Raw genomic sequence first — 23,741 nt, forward strand, 5'->3', positions numbered from 1 at the left:
GAAAGGGTGGCTCTTTCATCTCAGGTATAGAAGACTTCTAGAGATTTGGATACTTATTCCTCTTTTTATTCATAGTCAAAGACTGTTCCTATTGTTTCCAGAATAAGAAATGACCTTACACTTTCTTAAGTACTCCCAGGTTTAATAACAAATAAGACCTGAAGTAACACTGATTAGAGCTAGCAATGTGATCAATCCAATAAAATTATTAATTAAAAATTTTCAATTCAGTTATTTACATAAACTGAACCAACAAAGATACCTGCTATCATCGCTACTCTTCAACATCATTCTAGAATCTATTCTACAACGAATTAAGAAAAAAGAAGCAAGTGGTACAAATATAAGCAAGGAAGATGAAATTTATTATTTGCATATGATATGACTGTAAGGTTAGAAAGTCTAAGAAAGCTACAAAAGATTAAAGCATATAAAAGGGTGTCTGGATATAAGGTAAATACATATACATGTGTATATGTACACACACATTAATATCTTACAGGTGAAAGTGAAAGTCCCTCAGTCATGTCTGAATCTTTGCGACCTCATGGACTATACAGTCCATGGAATTCTCCAGGCCAGAATACTAGAGTGGGTAGCCATTCCCTTCTCCAGGGGATCTTTCCAACCCAGGGATCAAACCCAGGTCTCCTGCATTGTAGGCAGATTCTTTACCAGCTGAGCCACAAGGGAAGCCTAACTATGGAAAAAAAGAGCATGTTCAAAATGGCAACAAAAACTACAGAATGTTATAACAAATGTGTAAGACATAGCAAAATATTAAAATCCTGAATAGACATTTTCAGTTCTAACCTTCAATACTGTAAATAAATAAATTCATTCCAAATTAATCCACATTTCAACACGTTCTGAAACAAATTCCAGTGGGCATATTTTAAAAGCCTAAAGAAACAGTCGAAAATTTATCTAGAAAAAAAATTCATGTTCCTAAAACTGAGGAACAATGTTTGTATACTTCAGTATGTGTAGTGGGGCTGCTAATATATCAAAAGGGATACATTACAGTGATTAAAGTCAGATGGTACTTTGTACAGAAACAGACCAACAGAATGAAATAAGGGTCCAGAAAGAGAGGTATATATGAGAATTCGGTACATGACATAGTGGTAGCACTTCAAATCAGTGGGGAAGAGATGGGGAGTATTAGAAATAACTAGCTTGAAAAAAACTGACCACTACCCTCAGCATTTTTCACAAAGAATTAAAATGTGAATGTGGTGTGAGAAGTGGGGAAAGAACTATTCCATCAATCATGAAATGCTAGAAGAAAAAAGAAAGCTTTTTAAGTCTGATAACATCCAGCATCAGCAAAGGTGTGGGGAAACACTGAGACATGCTGGTGCAAGTGTACTTTAATACCATTGTGTTTATATTCTGGACTCAAAAACTCTATGTGTGTACTTTGTGAAAATAATTATACTAATGTGCAAACACAAACTCACCCTCAGTGATAACTGTAATAGACAATTATAAACAACCTAAACATATATCAAACAAGGGACTAATAAAATCAAGTGCTACACTTTCAAAACAAGGGATACTATATAGCAGTGATAAACAGTGAAGCAATGCAAGTGATGACAACTAATATTTCTAAGCACACATATATATACCAGGCATCATTTGATCTCCACAACACTGTATGATACAGATACTATTATTATTATCATGTTAAGAAATGAGAAAACAGAGGCACAGAAAACTTGGGCAACTTGTTCAGAGTCTGGTAACTGGCAAGCTGGGATCTGAACCTAGTCTGGCTTGGCATCTATGCTTTTACCAATGATATTATAGAAGCACCTTAAGTAGAATATTAGGTGCAAAACAAGTAACTGCAACGACAAAAACCAACCAGACGAATCCAAAAAACAATCCAAGCTGTGGAACACTGTATATAGTATGACTTAACATGTTTGTACCAGGAAAAATCTCAAAGTACAAAAAGCCACCAGCAAATGACTGGCTTTCAGAGATATGTAACACAAGCATTAATGTCAGAAAAGTGTTATGTTCTCATTTAAATTACTTGCCACACAGTGGAAGGCAAGAACAAGAAGCAGAAGATGAAATCAGAGAGAGGGAATGGGGGGCTAAATCACGCAGGGTCACTGTATAGATTGCAGTTATACTGAGTGCAAATGGGAGTTTTGAGCAAAGGAGGGACATTATCTGGCCGTATTTCATCTCATGTCATCTCATTTCGTTTTCTGGCCACACCATGCCACCTGCGGGATCTCAGTTCCCTGACCAGGGATTGAACCCAGGCCCTGACACTGTTTAAGTACAGAATCCTAACTCCTGGACTGCCAGGAAATGTCCTTATCCGGTATATTTTAAAAGGATTATTCTGAGTTCTATTTTGAGAAAAGCCTGGAAGGGAGCATGCATTGAAGCAAGGAAGTCAGGAGGTGATGGCAATAATCCAAATGAGAGATGGCAGTGACTTGGACAGTGGTGGTACTAATGGGAAAGGTGTTAAGAAGAGGTCTGGTTCTTGAAATATTTTGAAGGCAGAATGCAAGTTTTCGGCTTTGAACAATTGGAGCGATAGAAAGAATGCGGGAAGATTCTAGGTTTCAGGGGAAAATCAGGCATTCAGTTCTAAACATGCTAATTCTGAGATATATACAGATATCCAAGTGGAGATGCAAACAGGTAGATGGACCTAAGAGTCTGACACACAGGAGAAAAGTGTGGGCTTTTGATTAAGCCCTGAGGGACTGCAATGTTAGAATGTTAGGGAGAAGAGAAATCACCAAAGAGGACTGAGGGGGAGGAGCATGCACTGAAGTATGAGGAAAACCAAAAGAATCTAGGCCCTAGAAAGTCATTAATGAGGAGTGATGAACTGTGTTAGATGATAATAGGTTAACGCAAATAAAGACAGAATTGACCATGAGACTTAGAAACATGAGGGTCACTGGTGACCCTGACCAAAAGAGTGCGGAAACCAAATCAGCTACGGAGAGACTGAAGAGAAACTGGAGACAGTGTGATATGCTTCAAATTGTTGTGAATTCCATCTAGCATTTGCTTTCAAAGAAACAGAATAAAACTGAGAAGAAAATACTGTTGTCCTTACTGTATCTGTGGAGGATGGGTTCCAGAACTCCCGCAGATACAAAAATCTGAGGATGCTGGAATCCATTATATGGCACAGTATTTGCATATCTCTTATACATATCCTCCTAGATACTTTAAATTATCTCTAGATTACTTATAGAATCTAATACAATGTAAATGCTATGCACATAGTTGCAAATACAATATGAATACAAAGTAAATAGCTGCCAGTGCACAGTAAACTCACATGCATTTTCCCCCCTGCTTTTTGGAACTTTTTGGAATTTTAAAAAATATTTTCAACCTGTGGCTGCTTGAATCCATGGATGTGGAACCTGCAGATATGGAGGATGAACTGCATCAAAAAGTTTGAAAGTCAGCACACCAGACCACTTTGAAGTAGGGGTCCCCAGCCTCCAAGATCCAATGTCTGATTATCTGAGGTGTACTAATAACAGAAATAAACTGCATGATAAATACAATGTGCTTGAATCATCCTGAAACCATCCCCCTGATCCAACCCTGGATGCGTGGAAAAGTGGTCTGCCACAAAACTGACCTCTGGTGGCAAAAAAGGGTGGGGACCACCACTTTAAAGAGAAAGGAAAAATAACACATCTAAGACAGGTCTCATTAGTGCTGAAAAAGCTATTCTATCTTGAACCAACTTGATTAAGTGATTATATCACTTTTGGGTAAATGGTTCAAAAAAGGCTTGTGGTACTTAATGTGTTAAAAGTTCTATAGCTTGTTATTTTAAAAAAAAAGTTCCCTAAACTAAGACAGAAAGAGAATCATTTAGCAATCATAAGAGCAATCACCCTGAAGAGCAATGAGTGTTCTGCTTCATCATGCAGAAAGGCAGTAATTTCCGGTTAAGTACTAATTATATAAATGTCTGATTGAGAACAGGCTAGAGGAGAAACTGGTCAATATAAACGTCTGATTGAGAACAGGCTAGAGGAGAAACTGGTCAATCCATGGCTAACGCAAAGATCTTCTGAATAATGAGTTCTCAAGTTCTAGGCAGACACTACCAGCACAGCTTTGAAAAATATTCAAATGTTCTAGACTCAAACCTGGAAGTACATCAACAAAGACTAGAAGAAAGCAAAATGAAAAGGCTTGCCAAAAACATACTCACAGAGACTGTCTTCTTCCAAGACAACACAACAAAGCAATCACATATGATGGTAACAAGTGAAATAAACCAAAATATGCCTAATTACTTCTAAGCCTTGATATTTCATATTAGAGGTCACTTCCTCCAAGAAACAGAGGGTAACTGTCCAGTCTATTAGTTCCTTAGCGCACTAGACCATACCCAACACAGGCCTTATTATCCTGTATTGTACCTGTCTATCTACTTATCCACCTTAATCTCCCTACTCAGCCAAGATTCAATGTGGGTAAGGACTAGTCATCACTGTCAACAGGTCAGTGACTCCACATATGGAGTATTAAAAACAACATTTTTTGAATGGGTAAACAAGATAGTGGCCAAGCAGTAAAAAAGAATTTCATGACCTCAGGTGAAGAATAATTTCTCTATTTTCAAATTGGCTCCTGGAGGGAGCACCCTGAAGTCATGGGGCTCATGGAGCACCATGCTCTTTGTAGCTCAGATGGTAAAAAATCTGCCTGCAATGCAGGAGACCCAGGCTTGATCCCTGGGTCAGGAAGATCCCCTGGAGAAGGGAATGGCAACCCACTCCAGTATTTTGCCTGAAGAATCCCATGCACAGAGGAGCCTGGTGGGTTACAGTCCATGGGCTCACAAAGAGTCTGACATGACTGAGCGACCAACATTTTCACTTTCAAGCTTTTTGTACTATGTCAAAATGAGTCAATTCTACCATATGGTTAGAGACACTTCAGCAAGATAAAATACGTAAATACTTTTACTGATGCACTACAAAAGTATAACCCTGAAATCAGAAGAAGTAAAGCTTTCGAACAGTTTAATTAGCTATTTCTGATTTTTTTAAATTAATTATTTCTTAGCTACCCATTCATTTTACTAGCAGTAAAGTCGTAGTAGGCACTAAATGTTTAATAAAGAAAAACTTAAAACACAAATGCAGATCTTTTTTCTATCTGTTGAGATAAAAAAACACAGCTCACTATTAGCAGTAGAATACCTTGGTCTAGTTTTGGAACTACTTTGACTCCAACTGCCTAAAGCCATCCAGCTTCTTTTTCAGCTTCATTTCTTCCCTCAATTTTTTTGTATTCCTTTCTTATTCTCCATTATTATTTAGAAGCACATTTCTCAAAGTGTGGCCCCTGGACCACCTGTACAAATGTAAAGTGCTTCTTAAATTCTGATTTCTGCTGACCATTACACCCAAGTTTCCAGCAGTCACATTCAGAATCTTTGGGGGGAGGGTAGAATCTGTATGTTTAATGCTTCAGCTGATTCTTACATACACTAAAGCCACTCAGCATCTTTTGCTTTAAAATGAGCTTCAACAATTCAGCTGTTTGTCTGAGTTAAGCAGCAGCCCACAGAAAATTGTGCAGGGCTTGATACGATGCAAATTGAGGATTAGCAATCCCCGTTGAAATCATATTTTAGTGCTGCAGTCTCAGAGAGCTTTTGCATGGATAAATCTTGATCATGAGAAGTTAGATTATTATTATTTAGGAAGTGCCTCACAGACTGTGGAGTTGTGTCATTTTTCATAACAAGATCTTTAAATATTATCGAAGTTAATCTGCAAAGTCAAGAAACAATGCATTATTTAGATTCTAAACCTCTAGTCTGTTTGAACTAAGCTAAGGACTGATGCTGAGGCTGAAACTCCAATACTTTGGCCACCTCATGTGAAGAACTGACTCACTGGAAAAGACCCTGATGCTGGGAGGGATTGGGGGCAGGAGGAGAAGGGGCCGACAGAGGATGAGATGGCTGGATGGCATCACCGACTCTATGGACATGAGTTTGGGTGGGCTCCGGGAGTTGGTGATGGACAGGGAGGCCTGGCGTGCTGCGATTCATGGGGTCGCAAAGAGTTGGACACAGCTGAGCAACTGAACTGAACTGAAAGTGATCAAATGTCAATATTATTACTTCAGTCATTTTTTTTTCTAAACTCAATGAAAGCTGAGCTGACCTGCTAATATATTACTGTTTAATTCAAAAGCCTTATTCAGAAATTAAAATAATCTCTTTCAGCCTAAAGTAAATTTCACCTATCAATCAACTTGAATTTAAAAATCTGTTTCTGTAGCAAGCTCATAAGGTTCCACTTGGGATAAGCAGACTAGACACTGTGGCTCCATTCATTACAGATGTCTGCACACTGTGCCAATATGTCCTCAAGATGGAGTGTGGGTTGAGTCCACAGGAGCTTGCTCTGCTGGCTCATTTTAAAATGTGGGGTACCCTTTCAACATGGACTTCTGGCCACAAACCCATATAAATTTCCTTTTATACCACCACTCGAATAATTGGAATAGGGCTGAAAAACTGACTGAACATGGAAGATCTGGAGTTAAATTCCAGCTCTGCCAGCCGCAGAAAAGTCACTCAATGTTTCTGGCTTTGGTTTCCTTATTGGAGAAAAACAATGTGATAACTCTAGATGAGTGATCTCAGTTGATGGCAGAGGGGCCAAGGGACAGTAAATTCTCCTCAGAAGAAGGGCCCAGTCTGAGAACCAATGCTATGGGGCTCCAATGGTACTGCTGGGGTAGGGCAGTGTGCCTCCATCCAGCTGAGCCATCAGTGGCCTAGAAGTGGAGGACTTTATGATTTATGTTAACCCTTTAAATCTTATTATTGAAGCATGATTTTTCAAATTTTAAAATCTGAAAAATTCTTGGTCTAGTGTTTGATATTTAGGTGGCTGTCTAGAAATTCTCTCCAATAGAAAGCTAAAATTTTCCTCTTAAGGTCTTTCACAGCTGACCAGAAAAAGACACTCACCTAGCTTACTGCTCAGCTAGCATAACTTTTTTTTTTTTTTTTTACCACTTTCTGTTCCCAGTGTTTTAACTTAAATATATCCTTTTATAATGACACATGGTTGAGTGAAAATTAACCAACTCATATCCCGTATAGGAATGTGGTCTTCAGGCTCCAAGAGTTGACTGACAGAGGAAAGGTTATGGAAGACATGCAGAACCACTGCACTCATGTCAGATTATGACATATTATAAATGCATACTCTCCACACATCAATGTCTGTCATTTACACTTAAAAGTAACTGATAAAAAATTCTATAGGTCTTTTTCCACTTACAAATAGTTGACATTTTCAATATTCTTGTAAGTTCCTTGTAAATATCTTTTAATTGAAATATAATTGACATATAACATTAGTTACAGGTATACAACATGATTCAGTATATGTATATACTGTGAACTGATCACCACAATAAATCTGGTTAACATCTGTCATCTCACATAGTTTCTCTAAGCAACTCTCAAATACACAATACAGTATTATTAATAGTAACCATGCTGTACATTACAATCCTAGGATTCCTTTGTAACTGGAAGTTTGTACCAATTTTGACCACCCCCTACCCCTGGCAACCACCAATTTGTTCTCTGACTCTGTAAGTTCAGTGTTAAGGCAGCATTTCCTTCTTTTTATTTCTGAATAACACACACACAATCTGCCTATCCATTCAACCACTGATGGACACTTAGGTTCATTCCATGTCTTGGCTACTGTAAACAATGTTGTAGTAAACACAGTGCTGATATCTTTTTGAGTTATTGCTTTCCTCTCCTTCTTATAAACATGCAGATGTGGAAATGCTGCATCATAAAGGAGCTCTATTTTTAACTTTTTGAGGAATCTCCATTCTGTCTTCCATAGTAGCTGCACAATTTACATTCCGACCAACAGGGAAGAAGCGTTCCCTTTTCTTCACACCCTCACCAATACTTGTTGTTTCTTGTCTTTTTGATAAGTCATTCTAATGGGTGATATCTTAATTGTGGTTTTGATTTGCATTTCCTTGATGATTAGTGATGTTTAGCACTTTTGCATGTACCTGCTGGCCATCTGTATGTCCTCTTTGGAAAAATGTCTACTCATATCCTCTGCTCATTTTTTAATCAGATTTTTTTTCTATTGCATTGTATGAGTTCTCTATATATTTTAGATATTAATCCCTCATCAGATATATGATTTACAAATATTTTCTCCCATTCTGTAGGGTGCCTTTTCATCTTGTTGATGGTTCCCTATGCTGTGCAGAAGCTTTTTAGCTTAATACAGTTCCACTCCTATGTCTTTGCTTTTGGTGTCAAAGCCAAAAAACCATTGCCAAGACCAATGTCAAGGAGCTCATTACTTATGTTTTCTTCTAGTTTTATGGTTTTAACTCTGTGTTCATCCTTAATCCATTTTGAGTTGATTAGTGGTCCAGTTTTTTCAATTCCATTTGTTGATGGCTGTTCTTGCCCATTGTATATTCTTGTCTCCTTTGTCATAAATTAACTGCCCATGTAAGCATGAGTTTATTTCTGGGTTCTCTATTATGCTCCATTCCTCTGTGTGTCTGTTTTCATGCCAATATCATACTGTTTTGATTACTACAGTTTTGTAATGTACACTGAAATCAAGAAGTATGTCTCCACCTATGTTCTTCCTCAAAACTGTTTTGGTTCTTTAGGGTCTTTTGCAGTTCCACACAAATGTTAGGAATTTTGTACTTTTTAATGGTCACAAAATATTTCATCAAGTAGACCTCTGGTTATTTAAACATGTCAGTTTCCAGATAAAAGGGATTTTTCAAGAAAAATACTGCCATTCATGTACTCTTAACAAAAAGTTCAAATTGGAAATGTTACTAGACTATATTTCTAATAGTACTACAGATTTTCGTTCCAAAGAAACATTCAGTGATCATTTTTAACTTAATTTTCTCTTATGACTTCAATTATTTGAAGACAGGAGACAAGAATGTCTGGTTTCCTAAATTCAGATGTTTCCTATTTAGAATGACTAAACTGACAAGTATCCCTGATTTTTTGTCAACATCTTATCTATACAAAGGGGAAAAGAAGAATTCCAGTTTGAAAGGTGGCAGATTTCTTTCTCTCTGGTAGTTCCCAGATTCTTGCCTGTCCTTGCTCTAACTGCTGTATTTATCCTTAGTGTTTTTAATATTCCTGTTTCTGACCTCAGATTAGCAATATGATTGAAACTTTGCTTTCTTTTCACTGGTTCTGCTTGATTCAGATCCCCAAATCCCTATTTTAGACCTGAGCAAAGAAAAGTGGAAAGTATAAAAATTTTAAAGTCAGATCTGAATTAAAATCCTAGTTCCATCAACAGCTATAAGATCTCAGGCAAATTACTTAAACCCTATCTGTGCTTTAGTTTCACTGGCTGTAAAGTGTGGCTAATGGTATCTGCCACAAAGGCGCACCTGAGTATTAGACTGGAAAATGTACTGACAGTGCCTGACACAGTAAGACTTCATGATCTCTGATTAGTACTATCCAATAGTGCATACCATAACTATCATTGTTCACATTTCCTTACCCTTATTTAGAATTGGCATTCTTGATCCCTGACTCTCCCTGACAAAGAAATCTATGAATTTAGAAATACCCAACTGGAAAAGGAAGGCAATTGCTAATCATGAAGGTTAAAGAGGAAACCCAGCAAGAATCAACTGGGTGCTTGAGATAAGTATGCTGACTTGAATAGAAAACAAAAGAAATCTCAGGAACATTCCAGTTGAAGTATGTAAATATACAGAAATCTCTTATTGGCATTTAAAGAAAATGAAATAAAACATAGCTTTTCAGTGGCAATCTAGTTTCCATGGGGAGTTATTTTTCCAGATAGCATAAAATTAGTTTCCTATCTTAAACTGCACCTGCTGGATAACTAACATTTGTATTATTAAGTCTCGGGACTGAAAGTGCTTTCAATGTGAATTTTCCTCCTACTGTGCCCATCTGTTCTTTTCTTGTGGACCCAGGGGAAGCCAAGGCTTAGTAAATATTCAGTTCTTGGACTTCTTTATGATATTTTCATATGAACATTTATATCCACTGAGGAAAATTATAAGACTGTGTGCAAAAACAACTCACACTTGGATTTCCTTCTTTCACTACTCAAGTGGTCATTATTTTTATGAAAGACTAACAAGTCACCATACATATAAGGCATAAAGCCAAAGAAAACAAATAATTATAACTTTAAAAGATAAATTTGTCAGGAATAAGTGATCTTTGATATCTGATAACAGCACCAAGATACCTTACTTATTCATATAATACTAGAAAAAAGTTACAGCTTAGCCAACGTTAATGTTGACAGAGTCAGCTCAGGTTGGGGAAAGCATCAAGACCACTGCCCAGCGGCAGCCACTCCTCATCTGGGTCAGCAGTGGCCGCCTTCACAGGATGCACTTCACTCGGTGATGCCGCTCCTCAACCCAACCAGGTTGGAGCCATGGGAGCGTGCTTGCTGTGACCACCTTCCCTATCATAACGGCAAGCTGGCTGAACTGAAGGGATCAATACCAAGGTTCTCCCTGTGTGGTATCAACAATTCACAAAGCAAACACTGATTTTACTTAAAAAAATCAAAAGTTTAAAAACAAGGTAAGACTAGCAAAGAAATGGATGGTTTCTATTAACTACAAACATAAAATTCAAGATATATACAAATATTAGTTACAACGTGGCTACTTATGAAACTCCTTGGCAGGCAGAGTTCGGGAAGCAGGTGTTATTTATTGGCAGGCTTAGAGTAGATAAAAAAGGAAAAAAAAAACAAACTACCTCAGCAGCTGCAAGACTGATGCATACTCCTCTGAATCCCATATGTTCTTTTCTAAACACATGCAGTACAGCTCTCTGATCTGGAAGTGAACAGCATACTTGTGAGGGACCAAAAATGATCTAAGTTTGCACATTACTAGTTTGGGAAAATCATAAATGAGGTCAAAAAAAATTTTTTTTTAAAAACAGCCATTTTCTGTAGATGACAATAGACTGGGAACATATCACATGGATTGTGCATTTACATAAAACATCATTCACATGAGAGCAAAATGAGATCCTATTGGGATTGGCTGATATCACTGGTCACTTTGCAATAAGAAAATTATTAAAATGATGATGTGATTACTAAAAAGAAGGTTTAATGGCAGAAAATAAACAAGTCATTCTTACATTTATATTTGTTCTCTAAACCTCTGAGTTGAGAATGCAAAGATTTAGGAATACAGAATTCTTCCCTTGCAGATGGTTCACAGGCTTATGTTATGACCCAAACGCCAGCAGAGCATAATTCTGCAAGAAGCAAAAGTACTACTTTCCTTTAGTTCTGGGTATAATGCAACGTTAACCATTAGGCGGTCTCAAACAGATTCCTTTTTTATTTCACTAAAGTGGAGGATCAGTTTTCTCAGTATAAGTGACCAAGTATTAAAGAGAATAAATTAAAATGACTTAGCACAAACACACTGAAGGGAAAGCACCACCGCTTGGATTCACATGGCTGTTTCTAGTTGTGGCCATCAGAACAAAAAATACTGTTTCAATTACCAGTAACATGTACAGCTGGAATGGATTTAGACTGTGCACACACGGCAAGATGTGGATCCATTGCAAATTCTGAGGCCTGAATGCTAGTAAACTCAAAGGGAAAAACCAGTAATATTCCTACATCAGAGATTCCAAATGAGTAAGTTCTGGTTACCTGTCGACCCAATGGGTATTTGGGAAGAGAAGAGGTGAACTGATGAAGACATCTCAAAACCAGGAAGTAATTTTTATGGTAAACATGCAGATTTTCTAGTAATGATTGTGTTTCCTCCTAAAAAAGTCATTACAAATATGTAAGTCAGCAATTAGTAGAATAATAAAATCTAATTTCCAGAAAACTGATGAGAGAAGATTCAGAATTACAAATTAACCTTAAGTCTGAGAATTCATCATGCACACAAAATCTAGGATAACAGTTGGATACTTTTTATTTAGTGTCAAGTATGGTGATATTTTATACATACCAAAACTAAATTAATTTTGTAACTAATTTAATTTCCTCTTGTCTAAAGCACTGCCACAAAGACTTGGCCCCTCCAAAATACAAGTGTGCAAAAGAGCACCTGCTGGACGCTTGCCCACATCAGTCATCTGGTGTATATCACAGCAAGGGATGGCCATCATCCTCTAGCTTCCGTGGCATTAGAGAGGTGAAGAGATCACCAGAGCCCCCAGTACCAATGTAATTAATGGTTACTGTGGTTCCATGATGTTTTAAGCCACACCATGCAGCATTACAGGAGCTCAGTTCCTTGACCTGGAATCAAACCCATGCCCTCTGCACTGGGAGCACAGAGTCTTAACCACTAGACTACCAGGGAAGTCCCTGTATGCTTTTCTCATAGTCCTACTAAAGTTGTGTTGAAAGGGAAGGACAGACTGTAGTAGAAACATGCAGGTGACTAGGATAAATCTTTGCTTTTTCATTGAGATTCTCCAATACTGGTTTTGTTCACTTTACCAACTAAGCGGGTGAAACTGAAAATTAGAACCCTGAAGCCAACAAGCTGTATAATTTAGAATCTAAGAAGTGTGATATGGGAGGCAGTCTTAAGAAACTTATGGGATGACCAATCTCACAAATCAGTTTCAAAAGGCTTTTCTTTGGAGGGGTGATGATTAGGAGAGTATTCTAGAACTTTATGAAATGTTTTAAAAGGGATTTTAAAATACTATACCCTATCATGCATTTTTCATACTTCAAATACTTTTATCACTTATTTCTGTAACATTTTCTTAAGAGGATTATGATCTGTGGTACCATCTTCAAATTTTTTTCTCCAATAAGAAGTCAAATTAAACAACCTTAAGTACTGAACTGTCTTTTTTCCTGCAATATTCTGCAGATACCCAATATTTCAGTGGTCAGCCATACAGAAAATAACACCTCCAGGTATCAATGTGCTGCATTTAGTCACTCAGTTGTGTCCAACTCTTGGCAACCCCAAAGACTATAGCCTGCCAGGTTCCTCTGTCCCTGGGGATTCTCCAGACAAGAATACTGGAGTGGGTTGCCATGCCCTCCACCAGGGGATCTTCCCAACCCAGGGATCAAACCCAGGTCTCCTGCATTGCAGGTGGATTCTTTATCATCTGAGCCACCAGGGAAGCCCAAGAATACCGGAGTGGGTTGCCATGCCCTCCACCAGGGGATCTTCCCAACCCAGGAATTGAACTGGGGTTTCCTGCATTGCAGAGAGATTCTTTACCAGCTGTGCTACCCAGAAAGCCCCCAGATATCAAAAAATTCAAACAAATCTAAACTATCTAATATAACAAATCTGATATATTTTCCTGAACTCTAACTCACTTAGAAATCAATTCCTTGGTCAGCAATCTGAGTCATTACCTGAAAGCATAGAGCAAATGAAAGAAAAGCTTTTAGTATCAAAGTTTTTTCCCACCAGTATTTGAGTTAGTTGTTAATTTCAAAAATCTAGGTCTTCTATCACAACAAAGGGTATTTTAACTGCCACTGTCAGAGTACACTTAATTTCTATTTTCACTGTGAGCTAGAACATAGAGACTGCAGAAAGCCACTAATGGCTCACCTTGATATGTGAGTAAACAGCCTGTAAACGGGGGCAATATTCTGGAGAAAAAGGAATCTATTACTGAATAATAACTGTACTTCATGAACTACCTCTTACTTTTGCTTTGTGGACTAACTGTAAATACAAATAACTGGGTGATACAGTAGAAATGAATGACATCTTCACTAAATTTACTTGGATGTGGAAAGAAAAGAAATACTTGACACAGTATGGGCAATGTTGCACACTCCAGGAACTAGATGCCCTGGAGTAAGTGCAAGAGGAAACATACAAACATGTTTTCTCCCAAACAGTCTTAGTACCTTCACATTTTCCACTGTGCTTCACATCCCTGTGATGATTAGAATTCTAGCCTTTAAAAAACATTTTTTCTTCTTTTGTTTTGTTCCTATAACATGGCAGACTATTTCATCTGAGGATATGGGAGTTCTTATTGCAACACTGGAAATAAAACTGGCTACACTGGACTAATTGAGAGATCTGTTATACCTTTCTAAGGGATCTTCAACAGTAATTTTGACCATCCAAAATCTCTGACTTAATGTGCTGACTTTAGAACTTTACTCCATATAAGAAAGATTCCACTGTTATTTATACCTGTGTGCTTATCAGCTGCAACAGAAAACATCACCAATGACTAATTTAACTTTTTCATGTAACCTGTTCTCTAAGTTCTTTGTCTTACTTCGACAGCTACCTGCAAATGTGCAGGGCAACAATTCCTAAAGCACTGTATGAACACATTTTCATAAACTTCAGCCTGTAAGAGGTCCTGGTGCATGAGAAAATTTCCCTCTTAATACATTACAGCAGCATCACACCATGCTCATGCAGAAACATAGCCTGTTGAAATAGTTCTGTTTTCTATTCACTAAATTTTTCCTCCGGAATCTTTTCCATACCAGTCATAGCTGCCACGGTTTTATTTCATAACTGTGTTTGGATGGTCTTTTCAACAGAGATGCACTGCCTAGAAATATTTATTGTTTACCAAAGAAATGTTTTCTTCTGTTCTTAAAAGAAGACCTCTTGGTCTCTACTGATCTTTGAGACAGATATGGGAAAACAGTGAGCTGTAGGAAAAGCAGCAAAAACAGTCCCCTTGCTCTTCCCCAAACATGCCAGACAAGTTCCAACCTCACGTCCTCTCCACTTGTTGTGGCTCTGCTTAGAATTTTCTTCCTCTGGATTCCTGTATGGGATGCTCTATAACTTCCTCTTTACTCAAAACTCACCTTCTTGATGAGGCTCTTATTTAAAGTTTCAATTTCATTCCCTGTGCACACTGCCAGTACTCCCTTTCTCTCTTTCACTGTTTTCTTCTTAGCAATTATTACTCACAAAGATGTTTTACCTACTCACTTTGATAGCAGGTAAGCTCCACAAAGGCAGGGAGGTTTGCTTGTTTTGTTCACTCCTGTACTAGATTAATACTTGGCCCACAGTAGGCACTCAAGAAGTATTTGTTGAATGAAGTAGTACGTGAATGAACAGAGGCCAACATGCAGTCTCTCTCCTCAGTAAGAGTAACTGCTGGAAAAAAAGATCAACCACTGTTGTCTTGCTGATATGGGCCAGATTTAGTAGTTTTTCAAAAGAAGACAAAAGTCTGAATTTGTAATATAAAATTTCTCTATTTGTAAATGCTGGCTCAGATTAAAAAAATAAAACCACCATGGACCTAAAAAAATCACACTGATAGCCAGCTGTCAGTTGCCAGTCAATGTGTGCTCACTTCAGTTGCTCAGTCGTGTCCGATTCCCCATGAATTGCAGCACGCCAGGCCTCCCTGTCCATCAACAACTCCCGAAGTTTACCCAAACTCATGTCCATTGAGTCGGTGATGCCATCCAACCATCTCATCCTCTGTCATCTCCTTCTCCTTCTGCCTTCAATCTTTCCCAGCATCAGGGTCTTTTCAAACGGGTCAGCTCTTCACATCAGGTAGCCAAAGTACTGGAGTTTCAGCTTCAACAACAGTCCTTCCAATGAACACCTAAGATTGATCTCCTTTAGGATGGACTGGTTGGATCTCCTTGGAGTCCAAGGGACTCTCAAGAGTCTTCTCCAGCACCACTGTTCAAAAGCATCAATTCTTTAGTGCTCAGCTTTCTTTACAGTCCAACTCTCACATCCATACATGACCACTGGAAAAACCATAGCCTTGACTAGACAGACCTTTGTTGACAAAGTAATGTCTCTGCTTTTGAATATGTTGTCTAGGTTGGTCATAACTTTCCTTCCAAGGCGTAAGCATCTTTTAATTTCATGGCTGCAGTCACCATAAGCAGTGATTTTGGAGCCCAGAAAAATAAAGTCTGACACTGTTTCCACTGTTTCCCCATCTATTTCCCATGAAGTGATGGGACCGGATGCCATGATCTTAGTTTTCTGAATGTTGAGCTTTAAGCCAACTTTTTCACTCTCCTCTTTCACTTTCATCAAGAGGCTATTTAGTTCTTCTGTACTTTCTGCCATAAGGGTGGTGTCATCTGCATATCTGAGGTTATTGATATTTCTCCCTGCAATCTTGATTCCAGTTTGTGCTTCTTCCAGCCCAGCATTCCTCATGATGTACTCTGCATAGAAGTTAAATAAGCAGGGTGACAATATACAGCCTTGACATACTCCTTTTCCTATCTGGAACCAGTCTGTTGTTCCATGCACAGTTCTAACTGTTGCTTCCTGACCTGCATACAGGTTTCTCAAGAGGCAGGTGAGGTGCTCTGGTATTCCCATCTCTTGAAGAATTTTCCACAGTTTATTGTGATCCACACAGTCAAAGGCTTTGGCATAGTCAATAAAGCAGAAATAGATGTTTTTCTGGAACTCTCTTGCTTTTTCCATGATCCAGCGGATGTCGGCAATTTGATCTCTGGTTCCTCTGCCTTTTCTAAATCCAGCTTGAACATGTGGAAGTTCGCAGTACACCATACTATTGAAGCCTGGCTTGGAGAATTTTGAGCATTACTTTACTAGCGTGTGAGATGAGTACAATTGTGCGGTAGTTTGAGCATTCTCTGGCATTGTTTTTCTTTGGGATTGGAATGAAAACTGACCTTTTCCAGTCCTGTGGCCACTGCTGAGTTTTCCAAATGTGCTGGCATATTGAGTGCTGGCAATGTGTAATACAGCCGTTTAAATATGCTATCTCCAGTCACATAAATTATGTCTGTCTGTCATTCATTCAAAAATCATTACTGTTTACTCATGTGACAAGGCCGCCCCATCATTAAGGATTAGTTACTTTTTTTTAACAGAAGCCAATGACTATGTAAAACTTAAATATATATATATATGTAAATAAAACATGATTAGTAGAATAATATGTGCCATGATACTTAGTTCTTGCATTAATTTCTCTTCTTTCCAGAGTACTTATCACTTTCGTGTCTAGAATTACATGCATGGGGTGAAGGGTGAGCTCAAGAAAACTAAACGAAAGCATGTAAAAGTGACTAAACTTAAGCAACTTATTCCTTTCAGTTAATTCCCCGCTCACTGAAAGCTGGTAAAACAAATTTTAGGATTAAAATGCATCAGCTGTCCAAGAACACAGCATTTTCTTATTTATCATCTTGACAGAACTAAGCATTATTTTTCTCATTAGAGAGAAATTTTAGCTGAAGATGATTCCTAGGCTTGACTTCTCACATGGCAGGTACCTAGAGAACAGCAAACCATGGCTTTCTCCTAGCTCCCTGGGTGGAAGGAATGCTAATCTTCTTGCCTCTCTCAGCCCTTTAGCCTCCATACTGCTACCCTAGCATTTATATCAGGAGTCAGACATGACTGAGCGACTTCACTTTATTTTTTCACTTTCATGCATTGGAGAAGGAAATGGCAACCCACTCCAGTGTTCTTGCCTGGAGAATCCCAGGGATGGGGGAGCCTGGTGGGCTGCCGTCTATGGGGTCGCACAGAGTCGGACACGACTGAAGGGACTTAGCAGCAGCAGCAGCAGCAGCAGCAGCAGCAGCAGCAGCAGCATTTATATCAGAAACACTTGAGGAAGGGTTTGGATTGAAACTGCCAATTTCTCACACATCACCCTGCTAACGCCTAGCTTGTCTGATCACATTTGGTAGTTTGTTTGGAGAGATTTTCTTTTTTCCTTCCCTTTTATTATTTTTTCAAATAGATTTTCCCCCTCCTCTTGTCTTTTAGTTCTGCATCAAAACAAAACAAAAAAACAGAAAGAAGAGGTAGGCAGAAAGGTGAAAGGCAGGTCTCCACGAACTCGTGATAAGCACACTCAATGGTCACCAGAAGTCCCTGCTCTACCTCTAACTTGCTCTGTGACTTCAGATATTTCACTTTCTCTTGGCTCCAGTTCCTCACTTGAATTCAATAAAATAAGCATGCTGTATCAGGTTATCTTTCTAATAGTAATTACGCTACAAATTTTAAGACTTCTCTTACTTCCAGCCCTTAATGGAGTTTAAATCTACTTGGGCACATAAGCTTAGAGACATGAAATACTGACTAGTCAAAATAATAAAACTTCGGCTGTCACCTACAAGAGACTGAATTTCAGTTTTCTACATACCATGAAGTTTAATGCTTTAAGAAGATGCCACACAGCTTTAAATAAGATTTGAATAAAAATACATAAATTTATTTTCTTACACAAAGTATATGAACTTAGTCACTCATTACATAATGAGCATAATTAATTTCTTGACAAGACAGGATCAACATGTATAGCAAATCATTATTACTAATATAGAATGTGGCTGGTTTAGAGGGCACAAGATTAAAATGGACCTAATCTTAGATACCAGAGAAGGCGATGGCACCCCACTCCAGTACTCTTGCTTGGAAAATCCCATGGACGGAGGAGCCTGGTAGGCTGCAGTCCATGGGGTCGCTAAGAGTCAGATACGACTGAGTGACTTCACTTTCACTTTTCACTTTCATGCATTAGAGAAGGAAATGGCAACCCACTCCAGTATTCTTGCCTGGAGAATCCCAGGGATGGGGGAGCCTGGTGGGCTGCTGTCTATGGGGTCGCACAGAGTCGGACACGACTGAAGCAACTTAGCAGCAGCAGCAACCTTAGATACGGTGTTGGGACAGGCATAAAAACTACTAATTGGGAAAGGCTGTTAATATTCTCCTGCCACCAAAACATTTCCTCACAGAAAGCAAGATAATTTTTCACTACTTACTAAAAAAAAAATCTTTTCAGTATATCAAAACTAGTTTTTTTATTATCAGATAAAAATTATGCAAATATGATATGAGGCCAAAATCTAAACTCTCCTTAATATTTGCCTTCAAACAAAATTTCAGGCACAACAAAGAGTAAAAATTTTATCTATTATGGTGAATTTGAAAGTTCTGTTTAAGACATGTCTGACAGCTCAATTTCTCATGAAATAGGGTTTCATAAATTAAAGATTAAAGTTAAAAAAATAAAGAAAGCTTGATTACTAAAGCAAAACTTTGGGACAAAACACTGTAAAAATATATCCAGTCACTGTTCCTGCTGTTTCATTTAAATCCTATAGCTGTTTACCATAATAAACTGCCTGATTTAATTTCATTTAAACCTATACACTAAAATGAACTTTCAATGAGGAATCTAAATGATTTAACCAGTCAGAAGAAAAGTTATTAATCTGTTTAATGAACAAGTAAATAAAACCTTAGCATTCTAAAAGAAACTTCAAAGATTATTTGTTAAACTTCTATTATAGGCTTTGAAAGCTATTGGGACATCAGAAGTTTGAATTAATGGGAGCTTGAACAAGCTTATTCTGTTTAAACTTAGAAGAACCTAATTGTTAGCTATGAGAGCATACTTTCCAGGCATTGTACACAGCTGCACCGTACAACTGCTCAAGGGACAGACTACTCAGAAATGAGAAAATGCACAGAATCTTGACTCTTTCATCAACTGTATGTGGCCTTCTAATGTCTCACCTTAGTTTGAACTTCTTAATAAATCTTCTACAAATGTATATGGTTGAGTTAGCTAAATTTTTAGATTTAAGTACATTCAAAAAACTCATTCCTAAAGTTTATGAAATACAAAGCTGGTATACAATTTTAAAGCAGTTATCTATGAAACTAAGGGTCCATAATCTTAAGGGAGTTGAAGTGAGTTTTTCTGTTTGCTTTTTTTTTTCTTTTACATCTTGAGTCCAATCAGAAGACAAATGAGACGAATCATTTGTTTAGGCTGGCATTTACTAGCTTACTTCTACACTTAAGAAAACAAGGTAAAGGGAGACAATAAATGATGTTTTCTTCTAGGGAGTCGTCTATGTCAGTGGTTCTCAAAGAATGGCCTCCAGACCAGCAGCATAAGCACTGCCTGGGACCCTTCTAGAAATGCAAATTCTTGGGGCAGAGCACAGGGCTACACAATCAGAAACTCTGGAGATGGAGCCTAGACACCTGCATTTCACAAGTGCTCCGAGTGATTCTGATATATGCTAAGGTCTCGAGCAGTCACTTAGTTCATCAGAGTAGACAGCCAGTAGATTTTTAGGGCAGAAACAATCTTGATATAAAGAATATAAATTTCACTAGATTACACTTTGAGATCTATGTCTCAGAAATATAAATGTAGAAAATGAGCACAAAACTAATAGGAGGTAAGTCTATATAACTATATACTCTATATGACTATATAACAGAGTATTATATACACTTTGTATATATGTTATAGAATATATAAAACAGTATATTTAATTTATATCTTAATTTTTATCATGGTAAAAAATCAATAGTAACTATTTCTGATTTACATTTATAAAAGTTTTATTGTTCTATTTGTTTTAAACTCACTCTCATTTGCTGAATAGACTTTGATTAACACTAACCCTATGGAGAAATCATTACTAGGGATTATCTAAATTCAGAGACAAGGATATTAAGGCTTAAACAGGGTAAGTGATTTCCTTAAGTACACATGGCTGCTGAGCAGCTGGAGTTCAAACACAAGATTTCTGAGATGAATCATCCCCTGTATCATGCAGTACTATATTATTGATTATCATCTGGCATTTCTTTCCAATTTTTTTTTATTGTAGAAAAATACATATAAAATTATCACGAATTTTAAACCAAAACTATAAAAAGATAAAAAGAAAAGCATTATAATAAGAATAAAATATTCAAAGATATTTTTGGTCTAAAGTAGAAAAACCAACACATTAATTTTTCAGAGATAACTTCTGTCCCTTGAATTCAGCAGGTAGCCATCATAAAATTTTTTCAGGTTAAAGGTGCAAATCTTTGTTGCTCCTTCATATTTCTTACTATGTAAGTCCCAAGAAAATACACCTCTAAATGATTAAATATGCAATCCGAAAATGAATATGGCAAAGATGATAACAAACAGGTCTGAAAACTGAGCACAGTATAAATAAATGCTTAGAAAATACACAAAGTTACTGAAAAGCAAAGTTAATATTAGACTATAATGAACAGGTTCAAAATTGGGAAAGGAGTATGCCAAGGCTGTTTACTGCCACCCTGCTTATTTAACTTACAGGCAGAGTACATCATGTAAAATGCAGGGTTGGATAAATCACAAGCTGGAATTAGGAATGCCAGGAGAAATATCAACAACCTCAGATATGCAGATGATACCACTCTAATAAAGAGGAGAGTGAAAAAGCTGGCTTAAAACTCAACATTCAAAAAATGAAGATCATGGCATCCGGTCTCATCACTTCATGGCAAACAGATGGGGAAAAAGTGGAAACAGTGACAGATTTTATTTTCTTGGGCTCCAAAATCACTGTGGATGGTGAATGCAGCCATGAAATTAAAAGATGCTTGCTCCTTGGAAGGAAAGCTAGGACAAACCTGAACAGCATATTAAAAAGCAGAGATATAATTTTTGCCAACAAAAGGTCTGTATAGTTGAAGCTATGGTTTTTCCAGAAGTCATGTATGGATATAAGAGCTGGATCATAAAGAACGCTGAATGCTGAAGAACTGATGCTTTCAAATTATGCTGCTGGAGAAGACTCTTGAAAGTCCCTTGGACAGCAAGGAGATCAAAGGAAATTAACCCTGAATATTCATTGGAAGGACTGATGCTCAAGCTGAAGCTCCAGTCCTTTGGCCACCTGATGTGAAGATCTGACTCACTGGAAAAGACCAATATGCAGGGGGAGGTTGAGGGCAGGAGGAGAAGGGGGCAACAGAGGATGAGATGGTTGGATGGCATCAGCGACTCAATGGACATGAGTTTGAGCAAACTCAGGGAGATAGTGAAGGACAGGGAAGCCTGGAGTGCTGCAGTCCATGAGTTAGCAAAGAGTCAGACTTTACTGAGCCATTGAACACAAGAAATTTCTGCAACAGGCCAGCCTAGACATTCTCTCCTTTTGTCATTTCAATGGTTAAAGGTACTCTTTAAAAATCTCTTCTTGACCTCTGAAAGTACACTCCTGACAGAAACTTCTAGCTGGAAATACACTTGGCAGCTCACTGACTCAAAAGAGCTAAGTTGTCTAATCTCAAAAAACTCAATAACATGCACACATCCTTTCCCACTGGTTCTTAAATTTCCTCTATATTGAAATAACCTACTTTAGTGTCTGAAGACTTCCTATACTGCTCTGAAAAGATTACAGAGTTCATTAAAATGATTATTAAATCCAATCTAGAAGTGATTTTTATATTATGGCCTAGTGTAGATTCTGCATCAGAAATAATGTTTGATAAAAGCCATTTTGCATTGTAATTACATATGTAAACTATGGCTGAACAACATCAAAAAGAAGCCATTCTCAATATTTTTTGAGAGTTTTTTAAAAGGAGGTAAATTAGTCTTTACCTATATAGAACACATGCCCTCCAGGAACTAATATTCTTTTGTTCAAAATTTAATACATAGGGAGCCCAACCTGGTGCTTTGTAACAACATAGATGGGTGGAGTGGCAGGGGAGGGAGGCTTAAGAGGGAAGGGATATATTAACACATATAATTATGACTGATTCACATTAATGTATGGCAGAGACCACCATAACATTATAAAGCAATTATCCTCCAATTAAAAAAAATTTGAAAATAGTTTGTATCAGTAAAACCCACAGAGTGCTAGGGCTTAACTTCAATCTCATCTTAATTTTACTACAATTTTCTAATAAACATTTTCCTTAAAAAGGTATAAAGTCTGAAAATAAGTGTGACATCACACATTCTAATTGTAAGGGACTTGTTAAATACATGAAGGTACATTCATTCAATAAAATATGATGCCACTCTTATAGCTATGTGTAAAAGAATAAAATTAGAACATTCTATAACACTAAATATAAAAATAAGCTCAAAATGAATTAAAGACCTAAATATAAGACTGAAAACCATAAAACTTTTAGAAGAAAACAGGCAGAACACTCTGACATAAATCGTAGTAGTATTTGCTTGGCTCTGTCTCCTAAGGCAAAGGAAACAACAACAAAAAAATAAACAAATGGTACCTAAATTAAACTTAAAGCTTTTGCAAAGCAAAGAAAACCAACAAGACGAAAAGACAACTTACTGAATGGGAATCAATATTTACAAATTATACTACTGATAAGGGATTAATATCCAACATATATAAACAGCTCATACAACTCAACTTCAAAAAAAGACAAACAATCTGATTAAAAAATGGGCAGAACTGAAGAGTCATTTTTCCAAACAGTAAATGCAGACAGCCAACAGTCACATGAAGATTCTCAACACTAATCAACCAGGAAATGCAAATCAAAACCACAATGAGATAGCACCTCACACCTATCAGAATGGCTATCATCAAAAGGAACACAAATGACAAATGCTGGCAAGGATGTGGAGGAAAGGACACTCTCGTACAGTGTTGAGGGGAACGTAAATTGGTTCAGACAATGTGGAAAACAGTATGGAGGTTTCTCAGGAAGCTAAAAACAGAACTACTATATGACCTAGCAATTCCACTTCTTGATATGTATCTGAAAAAAACCCCAAACTACTAATTTGAAATGATACATGCACTCAATGTTCAACCTAAGTGTCCATCAACAGATGAATAGATAAAAGAAGATGTGGGACTACATATACAGTAGAATACTACTCAGCC

The 23,741-nt window shown here is 37.5% G+C and overlaps 1 protein-coding gene across 4 annotated transcripts in view; it reads right to left on the reverse strand.

The window, feature by feature from the left end:
• ORC3 (origin recognition complex subunit 3) overlaps positions 1–23,741 on the reverse strand; it is a 76,058-nt gene that overhangs the window by 20,124 nt on the left and 32,193 nt on the right. For all 4 annotated transcript variants that reach the window (XM_055535524.1, XM_055535525.1, XM_055535523.1 and 1 more), the window contains exons 12-13: positions 11,769–11,885; positions 10,847–10,926 (exon numbers count right to left, since the gene is read on the reverse strand). In XM_055535524.1, coding sequence (XP_055391499.1) covers positions 10,847–10,926; positions 11,769–11,885 — 197 coding nt within the window. The remainder of the gene's footprint in view (positions 1–10,846; positions 10,927–11,768; positions 11,886–23,741) is intronic.

Source organism: Bubalus kerabau, chromosome 9 (genome assembly GCF_029407905.1).
Source record: "Bubalus kerabau isolate K-KA32 ecotype Philippines breed swamp buffalo chromosome 9, PCC_UOA_SB_1v2, whole genome shotgun sequence".
Lineage (NCBI taxonomy): Eukaryota > Metazoa > Chordata > Mammalia > Artiodactyla > Bovidae > Bubalus > Bubalus kerabau.